This window comes from Phascolarctos cinereus, unplaced genomic scaffold, assembly GCF_003287225.1.
Source record: "Phascolarctos cinereus isolate Bilbo 61053 unplaced genomic scaffold, phaCin_HiC Scaffold_1;HRSCAF=81, whole genome shotgun sequence".
NCBI classification, from domain to species: domain Eukaryota; kingdom Metazoa; phylum Chordata; class Mammalia; order Diprotodontia; family Phascolarctidae; genus Phascolarctos; species Phascolarctos cinereus.
Window position 1 is genome coordinate 276,935,526 of NW_027555514.1, and position 20,656 is coordinate 276,956,181.

General features: G+C 44.4%; 1 protein-coding gene across 1 annotated transcript in view; it reads right to left on the reverse strand.

Annotated features, from left to right (window-relative positions):
• SYN3 (synapsin III) overlaps positions 1-20,656 on the reverse strand; it is a 376,352-nt gene that overhangs the window by 339,961 nt on the left and 15,735 nt on the right. Inside the window, 2 exon segments of the mRNA XM_078150457.1 lie at positions 874-879; positions 4,302-4,359. Of these exon segments, the coding sequence (XP_078006583.1) occupies positions 874-879; positions 4,302-4,359 (64 nt within the window).

Here is a 20,656-nt window from a genome sequence, read left to right on the forward strand (position 1 = left end):
TACCCTGGGAAGACAAAGAAAGGCAAACATGGAGTCTCTGCCCTCAAGGAAGGCTCTGATGGGGTGAAAGAAGATGCAAACGACTGAGTGTATACGAGACTTAGACAGCATAAATGAGCAAGGGTGCCAGAGGGAAGGCATTAGGAGTGGGGAAGGGGGTTGGGAAGGACCAGAAAACACTTCTGGTGAAGGTCGAATTGGCACCAAGGCTAAGAGGAAGCCAGGAAAGCCATGAGGCTGAGAAGAGGGAGAGAACTCCAGGGAAAAGTGAAAAACCCAGCTTTCTTTTAAAAGAAATTAATATTTAAATTTAATAAATTTTGTTTATTGTATAATATAAATTTAATTTATTAAAATAAATTTAATAAATCAATTTAATAAAATTTGTATTGATCTAGTTTGTTTTTATATTGCCTCAGTTTCCCACCATAGAAGGTAGGGAACAGGCATTTCTACAAGAGTCCACTTTGTTCCAGGCACTGGGCTGAGTTCTTTTTACGCATATTATCTTCATTTTAGCCTCACAACAGCCCTTCAAGGGAGGTACTATTATTATCCCCATTTTATAGTTGAGGAAACTGAGGCAAACAGAAGTCAAGTGACTTATCTAGGGTCACACAGCTAGTAAGTGTCTGAGGCTAGATTTGATCTCAGGTCTTTTTGACTCCGGGTTCAGCATTCTTTCCACTACACCACCAGCTGCCTAATATTCCTCTCACTCCTTTTCCCCATAGGGACATATATTATGACAAAGAACAGATATACCATCTTCCTTTGGAGAGGGGAGGAGGCACAATACTCCAGGCATGGAGAGTGAGCCTCCAAGGCAGGAGCAAAGATCTGTTGCATTGACTTTGGGGAAGCCACTTGAACTTGGGCCTCAGTTTCTTTATCTGTAAAATGAATGGGTAGGGGGGCAAGGTGATCTCTAAGGCCCTTTCTGGCTTCAGGTCCTTCTGTGATATGTTCTAATGTACTGGGATAGAAGAAAGAAAGAGGAAGGAATGGGCCAAAGACAGAAGCGCTCCTCATCTAGACCTAACATTCATCACCTTGTGTGTATGTGTGTCTGTATGTGTAGATTTCCACTGATGGAGGAATAGTGGAATAAACAGTGGAGTTAATTCCCTCTCCCAGTGAAATCGCCAGCTAGCCAATGAAAGCCAACCAATGGATAAACAAGCACAAACAGGGTTGGGCCAGATCAATTCTAAGGTCCTTTCCAACTTGAGCGTTCTGTGTTTTTATGATTCTAAGAACATTCTGGACCCTGTAGGAGTACCAGCAGCCAGCAGGGAAGCCAAAAACTCCATGGAAGGAGCCAAAGGTTCATTTCTTTGGAAAGAGATGGAAACAATGAACAGAGGCTTGTCAGGCCCAGTGTTCCCCAGATCTTTCCTTTCCTTCTCTTAAGCGATGATGGCTCCAAATGAAATGAACCATGCAATCATAGGCTTACAGACCATAGAGTCCAACCTTCTTATTTGACAGATGAGGAAACTGAGGACCAAAGAGGGTAGATAGATCTTAGAGGCCATAGAGTCCAACCTTCTTATTTGACAGATGAGGAAACTGAGGACCAAAGAGGGTAGATGGGATCTTAGAGGCCATAGAGTCCAACCTTCTTATTTGACAGATGAGGAAACTGAGGCCCAGAGAGGGTAGATAGATCTTAGAGGCCATAGAATCCAACCTTCTTATTTGACAAATGAGGAAACTGAGGCCCAGAGAAGTAAAGGAATTTGCCCATGGTCACAATATCTTCATGTGTCTCAGGTAGGATTTGAACACAGAAAAGGAAGGGAAGGAGGAAACAAATATTTATTAAGTGTCTATTATGTGTAGAGTGTGGTTCCTAGCACTTTATAAATATTCTCTCATTTGGTCTTCACCACAACCCTGGAAGGTGTTGTTATTATCCCCATTTTACAGATGAGGAAACTGAGGCAGGCAGCTTGCCGCTGGAAAACAAAGAAAGGTAAAAACCTAGTCCATGTCCTCAAGGAGGCCCCCAATGGGGAAACAAGATGCAAATGAGTATGTACATACAAGATATGTGGAGCACAAGTGGGTATCATTCTCAGGGAAGACACTTGCTCAGCATCACATATCGAGGAAGTACCTGAGGCTGGATTTGAACTGAAGTCTTTCTGGCCTGGACGTGTCCTCATCTCTGACTCGAAAGTATTTCCTTTATCTCCCCTGACTTTGGGCCCCATCGTGTCGCTTGCCAATATCTCCATGCCACACTGCCTGCAATTCCACCTGCCACCTGCCGCCAGAACTCAAGCTCCCAGCCCTGTGACTGCTGGTGAACCTCCACTGGGTCTTGCCATGGTCTCCCACCAACCACACTTTCCTACCATCTAGGATGTAGCTTTGTCCATTGCAATCCTCCCCACCCCTTCTCCTTCTTTACAACTCTGGCTCTGAGAGTAGTAATTAAATCAACACCCCTATTATTCCTGAAAAAGATAAATCAATTAATTATCTATGACTCTAATTATCGTCCCTTCGGAATGAAACACTCCTCCCTTTCCACCACTCACCACAGGTATTGTCTTCCTCCATTAGAATGTCAGTTTCTTGAGGACAAAGATTGGCATGTCTACTTGTGTTTGTATACTCAGTGTTTAGCACAGTGCCTGGTATACAGTAAACACTCAATATTTGCTTTTTTTCTTTCTTTCATTCAAAATGATTGCCTCAGAGACCAGGCTCTTGCTTGACAGGCTTAGAATAAAAATCTGAAGATTACTTTTGTGTCTATCATTAGGGAACCAGCCTAGCCAATTTTATGGGTCCTCATGACTTTAATTTTGACCAAGTGATACATATTTTTGGCCACAGACATTCATGAATCAAGCAATCGATCAACAGGCATTTACTAAACCTCTATAAGGTACTAGGCACTGGGAATAAGGAGAAAAAAAGGAAACAATCCTTGCATAAAGGAACTTACATCCTATTGGGGGAAACACCACATGCCAAGGAGGGGAGGGGTTGTGATTAACATCAGTAAAAGAGCAACACCCATTCTGATGCAGTTGCCTTCCTAAAGGCCACAGATCCCTGAAGGGATTTGTGAATGGATTTCAGAGGGCCTGTGAATTTGGATAGGGAAAGGAAAAACAACTCCATTTTTATTTCAATATAATTGGTTTCTTTTGTATTTCATTTTGCGCATTTGAAAACATGATTCTGAGAAGCCTCTATGGACTTTACCAGACCACCCAAGGCATCCATGAAAAACAAAGTTAAGAAAGAACTCTTGCTCTAAAGAATTGAAACAATTATTACAATAATGGTGTTATAAGGATAAGGATGCCACTAATTCATTGCATGATGAATGATGAAGTCACTTCATTTTTCTAGACCTCAGTTTCCACATCTGTAATATAACAGGATTGAACTCAATGACTATAAGTTCCTTTAGAACTTGAAAGAATTTTTCTAAGATCTCTGCATCTCTATGAGTAAAGATGTTAGTTTTAATATTCACCAGGAGTTAGGAGACTTGTGTCCTTGTCTTGACTTCACTACGGATCAGGTTAACCACGTTCATTTTGCCAGTCCAGGCAATATGCTAAGACCGTAAGTGTCAGAGATGTCAATCCACATTGGAAGAGGGCATTTCCTTATTGGGGAGTTCTCTATACGAATTAAATTATAGTTTCAGCCTCAATTCCTATCTCTATTGTGTGCCAGGCCCATCCCTACTATGTGCTAGATGTGATGCTAAGCATTGGAGGATACAAAGACAGAAGTGAGATAGTCCTCACCCTCTGTCCTTTGACTCATTCCTTGATATTTCTGTGCCTCCATTTCCGCACCTGTAAAATAGGTTTCCCTGTGCCTGACCTATCTTTCAGGGTTGTTGTAAGGATATAGGTCTAAGAATGAAATGCTTACAGAGATGAGGTGGGGTGAAGAAGAGCACTTGGAAGGGGAAATTGCTATTTAATGTAACAAACAACTGGCTAGTGTGTGTTAGAAGAGATTGACAGACTGGGCAGAGAGAGAGAGAGAGAGAGAGAGAGAGAGAGAGAGAGGCTGGTTAGTGGGTTAGCTGAGGTTAACCACCCTAGAGCAGCCACAACTCTGAACTCACAGCCTGCTCAGAGAAAATCTTTCAGGATGTACATACGACACAAAATGGTTATCCTGTGGGGGTTCCTACAACCAACCCCATTTCCCTTTTCTCTTGTCCTGCATCTTTAAGTGGCAAAGGGCATCATGGCAGTGGGGAATGCCACTTTTGCCGAAGATTGCCTTTGTAGAAAGGGTTAGCTCTCACTGACCTGTTCCATTTGAATCTCAATCTCTCCATTTATCTTCTTTCTATAGGAATACTTGGCCCTTTGAGAAAAAGGAGAAGAGAGCAGTTAATTAGATTTCAGCAGAAAGTTTTCTCTTTTTTAGTCTAGCCCTAAACCAGCTCCTCACAATGACATCCTCAGTCCTCTTTTTTGGTGCTATGCAGGCATGCCCTGTGTAAATCGATAACTGATTCAGCCAACAAAAAAATAATATTGGGCAAAACAGGTTGAATTGGTCAATCAGTCATTCAACTAAGCATTCATTACTTTGTTCCAGGCATTGGGAATACAAAGAAGATTAAAAAATCAAAAAAAAAATGCCCCTAATATTAAGAACCTCAAAGTCTAAAGAGGTATTCCATATGTAAACAACAATATATACAGTCAATTGTCAATCATCAATGGTCCATTGGAGATCAACTCCAAGGGAAAGCATTTGAGGGAAGCTTGGGAATCCTAGCAGTTGAGGTGAGGAGGGGGAGCATTCCAAGCGTGGGGGATAGCCGGGGAAAATGCAGAATCAGGAAATGGAGTGTCTCATGGGAATAGAGTATTGGAAGGGGCTGAGGTGTAAGAAGACTGGAAAGGGGGATGGGGCCAAGCTATGAAGGGCCTTAAAGGCCAAAAGATGATTTCCTATTTGATGCTATCCCTAATAGGGAGCAAATGGAGCTTACTGAGTAGAAAGGTGGGCATGATGGGATCAGACCTACAATTTAGGAAAATCACTTTGGTCATTACATGGAGGATGGATTGGAGTGTGGAGAGGTGTGAGGCAAGGAGACCATCCTGAAGGCTACTGCACATGTAGTGGACAGAAAACTGGCCTCAGAGTCCAGGAGCCATGAGTTCAAACCCTACCACTAACATATGGGGAGTCAGACCTTGGGCCAGTCATTAGGCTCTTGAAGACTTCTTCTCCCATTGGACAGCTCTTCCTTTAGCCTCCATTTTGGGGAGGGGCCCCAGAGCAGCCATTTCTGATTCATTAAGTCTATGTCAACATGCCTCTGCCTAGGTGCCTTCTTCCCAGCTCCCTTTGCATCTTCTCTTTTAGATGGGGTCATCTCTTATTAAACTGTAGGCTTTTTGAGGGCAGAGATTGCCTTTCTTTCACCTGTATTTCTGTCCCTTTAGCCCAATGCCAGGCACATAGTAATGCTTAGTAAATGGTTGTGCATTGATGAGTGACTCAGTCTCATGGTACTCCCCAAGCAGCCTTCTAAGACATTGCTGAACTGAATTGATCTGCATTGAGAGGAGGGAGGGCATGTCCTAGATGGATGATATTACAAGTCTGGACCTCTTCCACCATCCCCTAAACAAACAGGTATCACAGTCAAATAGGGGGCAAGTAGGTACCCCAGGATCCATTATTAGAGAGTGGAGAGGAAAGAATGGGAGAAGAAATAGAGTGGAAAGGGAAGGAGGAGGGGGAAGGAAGAAGGGAAGAGGAAAGAGAAAAGCAGATGGAAAGGGAAGAAGAAAAGTGGGGAGGGGAGAGAGGGGAGGAGTATAAGAAGGAAAATGAGAGGGAAAAAAGGAAGGAGAGAGAGGAAAGAAGGGAGAAGAGGGTTGGGCCTCTATCTTCCATCATCTCTCCCTTTTCCTTAGTTTCATGTCCTTTCTTCCCCTCCTATCCCCACAGAACCTTCAAGGTGGAAGAAAATTAATCGGTAATCTCGTCTAGCCCCTGCATGAGCAGAGATTGCTCCTAGATTGTCCCCCAGGACTCCTGTAGCCTCTCCTTGAAGCAAAGGTTAGGGATCACTGCCTCCTCTATCAATCAGAAGGAATAAGTGCCCCAAACCAAAGTCAGACAAGGCTTTATAGCATGACGATCATAATGAGGAGAAGGAGGGTATAACAGGCCATTTGTTTTATTTCTCTGTGTCTCCAGGGATAAATTGTGCCTTTTAGTTTTCAGAGCCTAACTCCTGAGGGCAGCTAGGATGCTAAAGGCTCATCTGGCCCTATTCCTTCATTTTACAAATGAGGAAACTGAGGCCCAGAGAATTAAAGTGACCTTCCCAAAGTCAATGGACAGATCTTTGCTGTTACTTTACACCCTATTTCTACATACCTGGAATGTTCTCCCTCTTTATCCTTTCATCTCAAATCAGATAATACTTGTAAAGTATTTAGTACAGTACCTGGCGGGCAGTAGGTGCCATATAAATGCTTATTCCTTTTCCCCTCCCCCTTCTGCCTCCTAACTTCCCTCATGCTTCATGAAGATCAATTGAAGGGACCAGGGATTTTTATTCTGCAAAAAGCCTTAGGGAGTGCTTGATGGCCGCCACGTTGAGAAGAGATCAGGCTTACTCTGGCCCCAGAGGGAAGAATCCATGGGTGAAAGCTGGAAAGAGGTAAGCTTTGGCTAGATTTTCAGGAAGATTTCCTGACACTGCTTTCCTCAGGAGGTGACAGAACCATTGTCCTCCAGATCTAGAGCTGGAAGGGCCCCCAGGGGCCATGTAGTGCAACCCCATAATTTTACAGACGAGGAAACTGAGGCATAGAGAGAAATCACTTGCACAAGCTCACCAGGCAGTTTCAGAGAGGAGATTTGAACCCATATTCTTCAGAGTTCACACTTTCCCCTTTTGTGTAAGCTTCTCCTCATTAGAGACTGGAAGTTTTCAGGCAAAGACCAGATAATCACTTGTCAGGTGTGATGGAGAGATTCTTGCTTTGAGGTCTACTTACTATCTATATGTCTGTGGCCATGCCACTCTGAGCCTCAGTTTTCTCAGCTGTAAAATGGAGGTAAAAATAGAAAGGTAGGAATATCACACTGTTAAAGGAGGGGAAGGGGAAGAGAGGGAGAGGAGGAGGAAGGGGAAAAGGGAAGGAAAGAGAGTGAGAGAGAAGGAGGTAGGAGAGAGAAAGGAAGGAAGAAAAAGAAAGAGAGAAAAAGCAGGAAAGAAGGAATTACCAATCAAACTGAATGAAAGTGAGAACCAGTTGAAATATAGGCTGGATTAAGGAGATTGTGTAGGTGGGGCACCTAAAGGGAAAGGGGCATAGCGTGTAGGAGAATGGAGTTAAGGAGACCATAAATCCTTAATATCTAAAGGTGGGCTCTACCTTGGAGGTCCAACAGCAGAATGTAAGTTCCTTGAGGGCAGGCGTTGTTGCATTTTTCTCTTTGTCTTTTCAGTGACTAGTACACAGCCTACCACACTGTGGATTGGACTAGATGTCCTCTGAGGTCCCTTCCAGCCTTGTAAAGCACGGTGCCTCTTCTTCTGTCTAGCGAGTGAGCGCCCTCACTGCCTTTGGCAGCTGCTTGCTCCATTTGGGGTCTGTTCCCATTGCTGGCTTCCATCTCTCCTGAAGATGCCTCACTACAGCTCGTCCCCCACTGGTTCCTGTTGCTCCTTCTGAGGCCGCGCAGAATTGATTCCCTTTTCTATATGACAACGCTTGAAATGGTAGAAGGTCACGGCCATATTTTTAAAAATCAGAAAATCACTATTTATATGCATATGTGTATGTGTGTAACACATACACACATGGGTGTATATGTACACATTCTATACACATACATATGTATATATATTCACATGCTATACATCTACATGCGTATATATAATACACACATGCTATACATATACATACATTCTCATTTGGTCCTTAGAACAACCTAGCCTCATGTAGGGAAACTGTCACATACAGTTAGTGGCAGGATTTGAACTCAGATCTTTCTGATTCTTAAGCCAGTGATCTAATTATCACGCCACCCAACTAATCTACCTAGAAGGCAAAGAATGGGTTACGTGGCATTTTGGAAAGTGTACAGGGCTTTTGATCGTGCCAAACTAGACTTTGCCACATAATCCTGCCTTTTTTAACACCAGTATTAATTCTTCCAGTGGGAGACAGAACGGTAGAATGGTGAAAGCCAGGAAGACCTAGGTTTGGATTTTCTCTCAGAAAGTCACTGAAGAGGCCCAAGATGTAGATTAGTCAATGAGATGTAAAAAGATGTAGACAAGTAATCTGCTTTGGTGGAGAGCATTTCTACACTGTTCGAAGTGTACGTATAGACTGACTGTCTACTGCTCCCACCCCCACTTCTTCCACAGAAGCTCTATCGCTATGAATCATATAATATCACAAACTCACAGGAGTCAACACAGCAAAACTGACCGAGAGAGCATTGAGAGATGAATGGGGATAGTAACTAGCTGCAACTTAGCAGCAATGGTTTGTGACTTGTACCAGAATCAGTGTGGAAGGGATGACCAAGGAAATGGGACTCCAGGAAAGGAAGTGGGCTGGTCATATTGTAGGAGGGAGAACTATAATGGGAAGAGTCTGAAGGTTATGTTTGTTCATCCATGGAATTTTCAAAAGGACCGAAGAGGTCCGTCCAGGCATTGGCTAGATGCTCCATGGAGGCCACAGGTGAAAATATCAGAGGATGAGAAGGGGTGACTGAGTTATGATTTGTACCCATGGAAGAAATCCTCACGTGGATAAGCGTGCAGACCCATCGGCCCGTCAAAGAACAAAATGAGATGGTGTGCTATAGATTTGCTGTATTAAGAGCTGGGTATGCTACTTCCTGGATCTCTGAGGCACCTTTCCAGGTGGGAAATGTTAAGATTCCTTGCACCTTAGAAGGCTTAGTTCACAACCAGATCCCAGAGGACTCTCAGGGGTGGGGAACCTGCACCCTCAAGGCCACATGTGGTCCTCTAGGCCCTCAAGTGCAGCTCTTTGACTGAATCCAAACTTCACAGAACAAATCCCCTTCATAAAAAAACTGTAAAGTTTGGATTCAGTCAAAGGGCTGCACTTGAGGACCTAGAGGGCCACATGGGACCTCGAGGCCACTGGCTCCTCACCCCTGACACTCCTATTCTGCCCAGAGGAGGCAGATCATCGGAATCGCCTGTGGAACCCCTTTTTCCCCTCTGGTGAATGGAGTGACCTGCTGCTTTGGGGCTGGCCCTGCTCCAAGGAGGGGCCTGCAGCTGTCTCTCCCCTGTTGACATTAATGGGAGTGTTGGGGCAAAAGCCTCATCTGTCACAGCCAGGATACAGCTCAATGGAGGTGGGGATTTGGGTGGGAGTAAATGAGGGGCCCAGGCAGGTTTTAATTTCCTGCTGATCCTGCCCCACATTCCTGGCTCCTTCCCTCTCCACTCCTCATGTACCCCCCTCCCTGCCAGCTCTCTTCCTCCTCTTCTGAAATGCTAAAAAGGGAGGAAACAGCTGTGGTCCTGAATCCTGTGAACAGGTAAAAACCGAGTCATTCTGGGGCCCCCCAGGAAGGCTGAGTGATGTGGGGATGCTGGTGGGGGGAGGTAGAAACAGGGCTTGAAATCAGAAGCTGTAGATTCAAATCCCAACTCTTGTCACCTTAGGCAAGTGATCTGACCATTGTGAGCCTCAGTTTTCTCATGTGTGAAGTGGGGATGACATTTACACTACCTGCCCCACAGGGTTGTTGTTTTGTAAGGGTCAGAGAATCTTATAAAGTTAAACTAAATGGGGGGTGGGGGTGGAGACAGTTTGGCTTAGAAAATAGAGCACTGCCCTGGAAATGAGAATGTTCTGGATTCAAATTCCAGCTCTGACCCTTACGAGCTGTGGTAACCCAGGGGATGTTACTCTTAGGGAGTTGGAAATACTTTGTAAAGTGCTTTGTAAGCTCTCCATAAAGATGAACCCTGACATTATATATTACATTATATATATTATTACATATTATATGCATTATAGGTTATATTACATATTTATTATTGTCTGATATATTATATAATTATATATTGTATAATATTTACATAATATTATATGATATTTATAATATATTATACAATATTTACAAAGCACTTTGTATAGGTTAGCTTGTCATTCTGAGATATTCAGAAGCTAAGTCACTTGCCCAGGGACACACAACTGATAAATATCAGAGGTGGGATTTTGAACCCTGGTCCAGCTGACTCCAAACCTACTGCTTTCTTCACCACGCCAGGCTACCTTTCAAAGAAAATTTGGCCTTGGTGATTTGGAATGTTTATTAATATTGATAGCTCTTAATGGTTTTGATCATGACTAAGGGAATTAGGAATCTTTCTTTCTCTTTCTTTCTTTCTTTCTTTCTTCTTTCTTTCTTTCTTTCTTCTTTCTTTCTTTCTCTATGGGGGTTAAGTGATTTGCCCAGGGTCACACAGCTAGTAAGTGTCAAATGTTTGGTCTAAGGCTGGATTTGAACTCAGGTCCTCCTGACTTCAAGGCCAGTGCTCTATCCACTGTGCCACCCAGCTGCCCCATAAGCAATTTTTTTGTTTTTGGTTGGGCAATGGGGGTTAAGTGACTTGCCCAGGTCACACAGCTAGTAAGTGTTATGAGTGTGAGGCCAGATTTGAACTCAGGTCCTTCTGAATCCAGGGCCAGTGCTTTATCCACTGCACCACCTAGCTGCCACTAGGAATGTTTCTTAGAGCAACTCACAGAACTTCTGAGTCAGAGGGGGCCTCAGCAGTTACCAGTCTGACTTGCATTTGAATGAGAATCCCTGAGGTCATTCAGCTTCTGATTTAAGACTTCCCTGGTGGTCAACCACCCACCACCGCCCCTGGCAACTCATTCCACTTTCAGATCAATGCAAGTGTCAAGAAGGCCTTCCGGATGTCAAGCTAGTTCTGATTCTTCATAAAGGCTACCCATTGGTTCCTGCCTGTAGGTCAAGATGAAGAAACCTAATCCCTCTTCCAAAAGAGCCCTTCAAATGCCTGAATGTAGTCATGGTTGCCCTGAGCCTTCTCTTTCTCTGGTTGGCCATGCCCAGTTCCTTCAAGTGATTCTCATAGGGCATGAGACACATAGTAGGCACTTAATACATGCTTGTAGACTGACTCTTCAACTCATCCATCTCCTTCCTATAAACTGCTATCCAGAATTGGACACTATGCCCTAAAATCTAGAGGCTGGATGTAGTCTGGCTAGGAACCTTACGCAGAAATCGGCTTTTCACTGACTTCCCTATGTGAAAAGTAAATAAAAAGAGAGAGATGTCAACAAGCTGTGATGAAGCTGGGTAAGAGTTCAAAATCACTACTAATAATAGTAATAATAATAAATGATAATTATAATAGCTAACATTTATATAGCAATTACGATGTGCCAGGCAATGCGCAAAGCATTTTATAGTATTTCAACTGATCCTCATAACAATGTGGGAGATGAGGGCTATTATTACCTCCATTTTACAGGTGAGGAAACTGAGGTGGCCACAGGTTAAATGACTTGGCCAGGGTCACACAGCTAACAAGCATCTGAGATCGGATTTGAACTCCTGATTCCAGACACCATGCTCTATCCACTATACCACCTAGGAGTTTACACTCTAATGGCGGAGACGAAATGCAGAAATGCAGGTGTATGTAACAAACAAATAGAACAGATAGAAGGCTACCCAAGGGAGAGGTACCAGCAGCTGGGGGTTAGGGTTATGGGGAAGGGCACTGTATTTTGCAACCGGTAGACGTTTAATAAATGTTTGTAGAATGAATGAACAAAAGAATGAATGAACCAGTGAATGAATGGGAACACAAGCTGGAGGGCAGAGGCACGTATACCACCCAAGCAGTAGCTGTTCTGGAGAGAGGCCTCCAAAAGACCCTCCCCACTCCCACCCCCAAGTTCTGTTCGAAAGCTGTTTGTTTTGCACCTTTCTGAAATGTTTCCTGGAATTTCGGCTTGGACCACAGCAGAGAGGTCATGTAGTCCATCCTGGCCTGGCTGCAAAGCCGTACCCAGTCTCCCTCTGGGCCACACACAGAGCTGACCTTCTCTGCTGGAGGTCTTTCAGCTTAGTTAACGTACAGATCGGGCTGGACAGCTCTCTGAGAAGTTTTGCTGACAGATGTGCAGATGGGAGGGACTGGTTAGAGTCTAGATAGCAGATAACTTCTAAGTGAATTCATCCTGCTCTGCGAGTGCCTAAGCTAGGTGACCTCCAGCAAATCAGGCATTCTTTTCTGGCTCCCAGGATTTTGGACTCCACCCTTACCTCCTGGCTCTTGTCCCCTGAAATCCTTCCTCCAACTCTGGGGCATTCAGAAGGGTCTCATGTCAAACTGTTAACACCATTCGAGGCCTCTAATGCTGATGCTATTATTACAGACGTTGCAAAGTGAGAATTATAAAGCTAGCTTCATTATTCTGGGAAGTTACTCATTTGGGGAAGGCAAAAGTGTAAAGGATTTATGACTAGACAGCTCCAATCTTTTCCGGCTATAGAAAGAAGAGAACCAGAGTAAATAATACTTGCTTTTTTGTCCGAGAGGGTCTCCTTCAAATAAATCAGCCTGGGATTTTACCAGAAATAACAATAAAAGCTAGCATTTATATAGCCCTTTAAGATTTGTTAAGGGCTTTACAGATATTTTATCTCACAACTCCCCTCTGAAGCAGGTGTTATTATTATCCCCATTTTGTAGATGAGGAAACTGAGGGTTGGAGGCCATGAGTTGACCAAGGTCACACAGCTAGTAAGTATGTGAGGCAGGATTTCTATCCAGTTTTCCCGGAGAGGCAGTAAGAATAGATTTCCCAGGGAGGAAGAAGTCAAGAGTATTCTACTCAAGTTCTGGCTTTCTGCCTCCCAAAGGTCTCCATAGAGATTACAGGTCTTGGGTGAATAGGTTTTAGAGCCTCTACCCAATAGAAGGAACTCAGGCACTTTTTCTCCTCTCCAGTGTGGAGTAGAGCAAATGCTAAGAGGTGCGATCTAGAAGAAATGAGATAACTCTAGGCTCTAACATTCAGTCTGAGGAGGCAAGAAATAGCATAAATGGAGATTACATATGGACCCTCCAGAGTCTGTGCTGGGGGCTGGTTCACTGTCCCTCTGATCGCTGTCGGCAGCTGCCGGGTGCGGGTGAACTCAGCACCTCGTGAAGCTTCCATTTGCTTCCAGAATCTGGGGTCAGTCGGCACCTTAGCTCTCCCCTCTGCCTCAAGGGAAGAGAGGACTCCGCCATGCTCATTTCAGCTTAAAGTCCAGAAGTCTCTGGACTCTCCTACAACTCTTCTAAAGAAAAAGTCAGAAAAGGCCTAGTGTACTAGTCACAAGACTAGGGGAAAAATATTTCTGGGTGTTCCCACTTTTTTCCCGCCTTGAACATATTTCTTTCAGATCCACAGTGAGAACAGGTTTTTCATCACAAAAAGGAGACTTTGCCTTGACTACCAAGCTACTTACTGTAGAACACAGGGCAGGCCCATTCTTTGTTAACTAGTCTCTTTGGGCTCAGGTCTATTCTGTGAACATTGAACCCCCTGGAGTTTGGATTACCATCAGAAAATATGCTAGGGCTTCAGGCCAGTAAATTCACAGGACTTCTGGTTTAATTTTCAGTAGCTAATCCCCATCCAGTTGTAACCTATGAAACTTCTTTATCTCTCAGTAAATTGTTCTCTCATCTACTCAACTGCTTTTAATCTTTTTTGGAGCTCTCTGTATATTTACCCCATAAGGGCTAAAAACGGGGGTTGTATCAGTTTTCCACGTGTAATGGGAAATATCCAATGAGGTCATGCATATAAGGTGCTTTTGAAAAATTTATATTACCATGCAAATGTCAGTCATTATTATTATAATTCTTATTGTTATCTTATTTGATGGCATTCAGTTAGAAATGGTGCTGGGCCAAGTCACCACCCTACTATTGTGCTTTGATATTGAATGTTTAGCAGAATAATGCACAGGTGGCTAAAGTCATGTTATGTAGTACAAGTCCTGATATATCCTCTCGTCACAGGTCCACTGCGAGCATCCTCAGGCCAGCTCTAGTGATGGAGAGGCCAACAGGGATTGTATGGAGCTCAACCTATTCCCACGTGGTTTGGACTTCTTGCACTAGATGCTCTATATTTTGGAGGCTTTCCATTCCACATCATTTGAAGATTAAGTGTATTCAGTATGACATATATTCATTATTATTATTATCATAAACTATTGCATAAATGATTGATACTATTATCATACAGGCAGCTAGGTGGCGCAGTGAACATAGCACTGGGTCTGGAGTAAATCCAGCCTCAGACACTAGTTATGTGGCCCTGGGCAAGTCACTTAACGCTGTTTGCCTCAGTTTCCTCATCAGTAAAATGAGCTGGAGAAGGAAATGGCAAACCATTTCATTATTTCTGCCAAGAAAATCCCAAGTGGGGTCATGAATAGTCGGACTCAAATGAAATGATTGAACATTGTTATAAATGCTTGTTTTCTTCCTTGCCAATTGATATACTTTCTTTACTCAAATATGAGAAGGATTCATAGTTTTGTCAGAGTTGGGGCACTTCTGGTGCGGTGACGTCCTCTAACAAATAAAAGATCACAACCTTTCTCTGATTCAGCATATGTTCGACCCACACCTGAGCAAGAGTCCCTTCTAAAGCATCCTTGACAAATGGTCATTTAGTCTCTAGCTGAAAGGGAGGGGACCAGCCCTGCCCTAGGATTTGACTGCTGGCTCTCTCTCGAAGAGCTACCACGGAGATGAGAAATGAGCCAGTCCACCCTGCTGACTTTCCATTCCATTTGGAACATTGCCTTTGACAGCCCATTTGCCCTCCTTCCCCATCTCACCTCTTGGGGTTCAAACTCCCTTCCTGACTCATCTCAAGGACAACCCTCTTGTACAAATCCTTCCTGGATTCCTCCAGCTCTTGGCATTCTCCCTGCTCCCAAATGACTTAATATGCATGAAGCACATGCTCCCCGGTCACTGTCCCAACTCCCACTTACCCTGATGAATCATGTCCCCAGACCTTGACTATGTGACCCTTTCAGGGTTCTAGAGTTAGCTGTGAGGTGATAAGAGGGGGTTTTCTGGTGTTGGGTAGCTCCTAAGCCTGGATCAGGCTGCTTCCTGGAGCTCTTATTAGTTGGGAATCATCTACTTAGATAATTGATGGGTTGGTTGGCTGAGACTTACTCTCACCTCTTTGAGGTACTAGGGAATCTTGGGCGGGCAACTGGCTGGATTTATTTAATCAATCCCACTTTTACATTTACTATGTGCACATATATTATGCATTATATATTATTATATACTTGTATATCTGTGTTTATATAATATGTATTTCCTATTTATTTACCTGCTCCCACTCCAATAGAAGGCAAAACCCTTCAGTGTTCTTGTCCGTATGTCTTCTTTATTTATTAAGTATTTATGAAATGAACTGAGGTGTAGAGGAAATTGAGGTTCCTTCCTTAAGTGACTTGCCCAAGGTCTCAGAGGTAGAATTTTAATCTAGGTCTCTTATTCCTGGGATTCTTCCTTCAATTGAACTGCCCTTCTGTGACCTCATTTCTAAATCGAGGGTGGGCCTTTGCTTCTTCAACTGTACAATATGTGGGTTGGACATGATGATTTATGAGAGTCCTTCCAGCTTTAGAGCTTTAGCATCTGACCTTTCTGAGCCTCAGTTTCCTCAAATGTACAATGAAAGTGTTGGACTTCTGAGGCCCCTCCTAGCTCTAGATCTCTGGTTCTATGAAAGATTACTGGGAGTGGACCCTGAGTTGATGCAAGCCTGGATCAGACTCACAAATCCCAGAGTCCCTTGGAAAGGGACTGAAGAAGGGATTAAGAAGGAAGGGATACAGAAGCAGAGGAAAGAACCACAGAATGTCAGATTGGGCTGTGGTTCTAGACAGCACCAAGATCCCTGGGAGACAGGGAAAGTTAGCAGAAAGAAGAGTTGGTTTGGGGGCCTGGAATCCAGTTTTAATGTCAATAATTATTTGCCATGTGACTTGGAGCAAGTCTCATAATTTTCCTGATCCTTGGATTCTCTATCCATTAAATTAGGATTTTTTTTGAATAAATTTGATAATAAATTGGATAAATTGGAAGGCGTTAGACTACCTAGTCTTTAAGTTCATGTACAGCTTGTGATTTTTGATTCTATGATCTGTTATCAAGACTAGGATTGAACGAAATGCTCTCTGAGGAGGATTGGATTTGAGGTCAAAGAGTCAGATTGGAACCCTGGAGTTCCCTTGCCACTCACACTCTTCCCTTACTATCTGAATGAATGAATGAATGAATGACTAAATGAATGAAAAAGCATTTATGAAGGGCTTACTAGGTGTCAGGCACTGTGCTAAATGCTGGTGATACAAAGAGAAAAATCCAGACTGTCCCTGCTTTCCATTTAGAGGGTCACCCACACTCTAATTGTGAGAAACAACACATAGAGAAAGGTTCAGCCGCAGGGCAGATGGAAAAGCCCAGAAATCAGCCAGTGAGTCAGTCAATTAGCATTTATTAAGTGTTTTCTCAGACACTTACTAGCTGTGTGACCCTGGGCAAGTCCCTTCATGCTGTTTGCCTCAGTTTCCTCATCTGTAAAATGTGCTGGAGGAGGAAATGGCAAACCTCACCTGTATCTCTGCCACGAGAACCCCACATGGAGTCACGAAGGATTGGACGTGACTGAACAAGAACTCTAGGCACCAGACACTCTTCTTCCTGCCGACTACCTGTTCATCACTATGGTCCCTTCCAACTCAAAATCACTGGTTCTAGGATACCATATTTGTGCTTGAGCACTTCAGAAACAACTTGGTGGGAGCGGAGGGGATTATGAGGTCAGGGACTGGACCACTTTTGTCTTTGTATCACTAGTGCCTAGTGCCTGGCACATAGTAGGGGCTTAATAAATGCTTGTTAGCCCCTTATGACTCCAAGGCATAGGATCTGGAGATTAAGGAATCCAAGAGGTCCTTTAAGCTACGTTCCTCATTTTCCGTATGAGGAAACTGAGGTCTGGAGAGTGAAAGTGGTTTGTCCAATACTGATGTATAGGTAGGAAGAGGCAGAATAGGGAATTGAACCTGGGTCCTCTGATTAAAAATACAGCAATCACTCCCTTGCTCTGAGAAGACTGATGATTTTTCTATGAAAAAAAGGAAACAGGGAGAGAAAGAGAACGGGGAGTGGTAAGGGGAAAATTATTTAGAAAACTCTCTTTCATCCACACAAACCAAGCTCCAGCCTCCCCCCCCCCCCGCCTGAATTATAGAATCATCTGATTTCTCTAGCCCGGGATTCTGAGAGCAAAGCTCTCCCCAAAGAGACCAGGGCGGGGGGGGGGAGGGGTGCAGAATAAAAGCTCGGGATGCCCCCGCCCAGAGCAGGGTAGGAATCAGCTGGAGCGGCCGGCGCTTTGGATTGGATGGCCAAGGGACCTCACGGAGGGAGGTCAGCACTTAAAAAATTCTTGGAGTCAAAGGGCCCAGGGGCTTGGGTGCCGCATAAGGCCTTCCCTGTATGCCTCTATTGTTAACCAGATAAAAGGGGCCAGGCTGGGAAACAGAAGCCTGTCTCTAAGCTACTGGCAAGTCCGCTACGGAATGCCCAGTCCCCTCCCCCCACCATAGCCCTTCTCTTGGCACCCGGGATGGCCTGAGCTGATGTGGCTGCTAAGGCTGAGTGGTGGTGGTGGGCATGGAGAGAGAGAGGAGGGAAAGCAACATGGACCATGGGCTTGTGGCTGCTGTTGGTGGCCTTTCTTTTTTCATCGAGGAATGAAATGAGAGGGGGTGGTGTGGCCCGAGGAGACAGGGCCAGCTTCCCCGTGACGCCCCCAATTCCCATTTTGGACATGGCAGGCTTTGCCCGAGTCTGCTGCCCAGTTGGTAAAAGAGTCTTAAGGGACTAATTTCCCTTGGTTTCTATAAAGTTTCATTATCTTAACTAAACTATAGGAGATGGGAAAAGGTTCAAACTTTTCTGTTACCTCTTCTCATCTTAGCTTGGGGTGGAGAAAGGAGAGAGAAGGAAGAGGCTGCTGGGAATCCTTAAACACCCCCTTGCTCACTGCCTGCCAGGCTTTGCCTTTGGAAACTATCCTTGGTGGGGGTGGGGGAGGAAGTTAAGCAGGGAGACACCCCTAGGAGCTCATTCACCAACAGTTAATGGCGGTGATGGGCAGTCTTCTCGACTAGCACTGGGCCAAGGGCACCTGCTACGAGACAGATACCCCAACCAAAGAGCCCAAGCCTGACCTCACACCCATCAGCTCCTTGCCTGGCTTGCCAGAGTTGCCCATTTCAAAAAATCACTCATCCCCCCGACACACACACACAAACGAAGAATCTGGGCCACTGCTAAGTCCAGGAAGCTGCCTGGGCGTATTGGGCGGCTTGTCGTCCTGGCCCCTAGACACCACCATGGGCCAAGTTAAGGAGGAAGAAAGAGTTATCCAAGTCTCAGGGTTTGGAACCTTTTGAAAACATGTGTAAGAATTTCTTTGGTGCCCTGGGTTGGAAATGTTTTCAAATGTCCCCAAACCCTGGAGTAGAGGTGACATGCCAGAGATGGAGGAGGAAGAGGAGAGTGTTGGTATGAGTAAAATGCCTCAGAGGGAAGGACGGAGCTCAGGAAGGTTTTCAGCAACAGATGTGTGTCAGGAGGACCCCCACATTTCAGGGAATAAGAATCTGTTGATGACTGATTTCTTCCCCAATTTTCTCAAGAAGGGTCAGGCTCCGGAGGAAGGAGGTAGAAAAAAAGAGGCTTGGAATGGGAGTCTTGGGACGCTGGAGTTTGGTAATAGCTCTGCTGTTATCTAGTTATATGACACTGTTGTTCATTCATTCCAGTCGTGTCTGACTCTCCATAACCCCATATGGGGTTTTCTTTGGCAAGGATACTATGGTGGTTTGCCGTTTCCTTCTCCAGCTCATTTTAATGATGAGGAAACTGAGGCAAACAGTGTTAAGGGACTTGCCCAGGGTCACACAGGCTGGATTTGAACTCAGCTCTTCTGACTCCAGGCCAGGAGCTCTATCCACTGGGCCACTCAGCTGCCCTGTGTGACACTAGGAACACAGATTTGCAGCTGGAAAGGACCTTGGATGATGTCCTCTACAATCCCTTTATTTTACAGATGGGGAGCTGCTATAACAGAAGTTAAATGCTGGACCAGATGATCCTCAGCTTGGGGCTGAAAGGTATTTTAGAGTCCACCTCGCTCAAATCATTCCTTTTACAAATGGGGAAACCGATCCTCAGAGGATCAGTGATGTGGTGGACAGGGCTCTGGATTCGGATTCAAGGAGAGTAGAGTTCAAATCCTGACTCAGACGTTTACCAGCTGCACAATCCTGGGCACTCACTTAGCTCATCTCAGCCTCAGTTTCCTCATCTGCAAAGTGAGGTTAATAGGAGCACCTACCTCCCAGAATCAAGCAACCGACAAGCATTTATTAAGCACTACCTATGGGAAAAGTTCTGTGTGAGCAGTGCTAATGCAGAGAAAATATAACAGCCTCTGCCCTAAAGGAGCAGATATTTTAATGAGATTGTATATGCGTATGTGTGTGTGTATATGTATGTACGGATACATAAACAAACGCATGCATATGTGTATAACCACAACACACGAACACACAATGATCACACGTGCATATATGTGCGAACACATGGATGTGCACATCTGTATATCTATGCACATACATGTGTATTGCATATACATGTGTACATATATGTATGCACACACATGTATGTTTGCATCTGTGTACACACATGTATATGTGTATGTATCCTTTTGCAAACCCTGAGGGACTACAGAAATGTAAGCTCAACAAAATGGGGATAATAATAGCACCTCTGTCCCAGGGATATTGTGAGGATCAAATGAGAATATTTGTGAAGTGCTTAGCACATAGCAGATGCATAATAAATGTACTTTTCCTTCTTCTTCTTCTTCTTTTTTATCGTCCTTCCTTCTTTTTTTTCAGCCAAAGACAAGGGGTATTAAAGATCCGCCATATGAGCCAGACTCTTAAGGAATCTGAGCATCTATGAGCTATTGGTTAGATTGTAAAAATCTGAGCCCCTTCTTCTTCTACTGTGATTTGCCCCAGGGCACACAGCTAGCCAAGAGCAGACCTAGAATTTCCACTCCTGTGCCTTCAAACTTGGACACAAACGTCTGATCCCCTTACCAGACTGTGAGCCCCATGATGGCGGCCACCGTGTCAACCCTCAGCTTTGGCTCTCCCACTGCTTAGCGTGGTGCTGTGCCCACGATGGTCCTTTAATAGAAGTCTGTCAAATGGATCTTAGAACCATAAGATCTCTGGCTGAGTTTGTTTTGTCTAACTCATCTATGTTACAGAAGAGGAAGCTGAGTCTAGAGAGTGATCATTCCAGCCCTCATGCCACATTACTCTTCTCTGGGCCAGACACCTATTGCATCATTAAATTTCCACTTGGGATCATAGATCTGGGGTTAGAAGGGACCCTAGACATGCTTAGCACAACATATAGCACACAATAAACAATAGGCGCTTAATA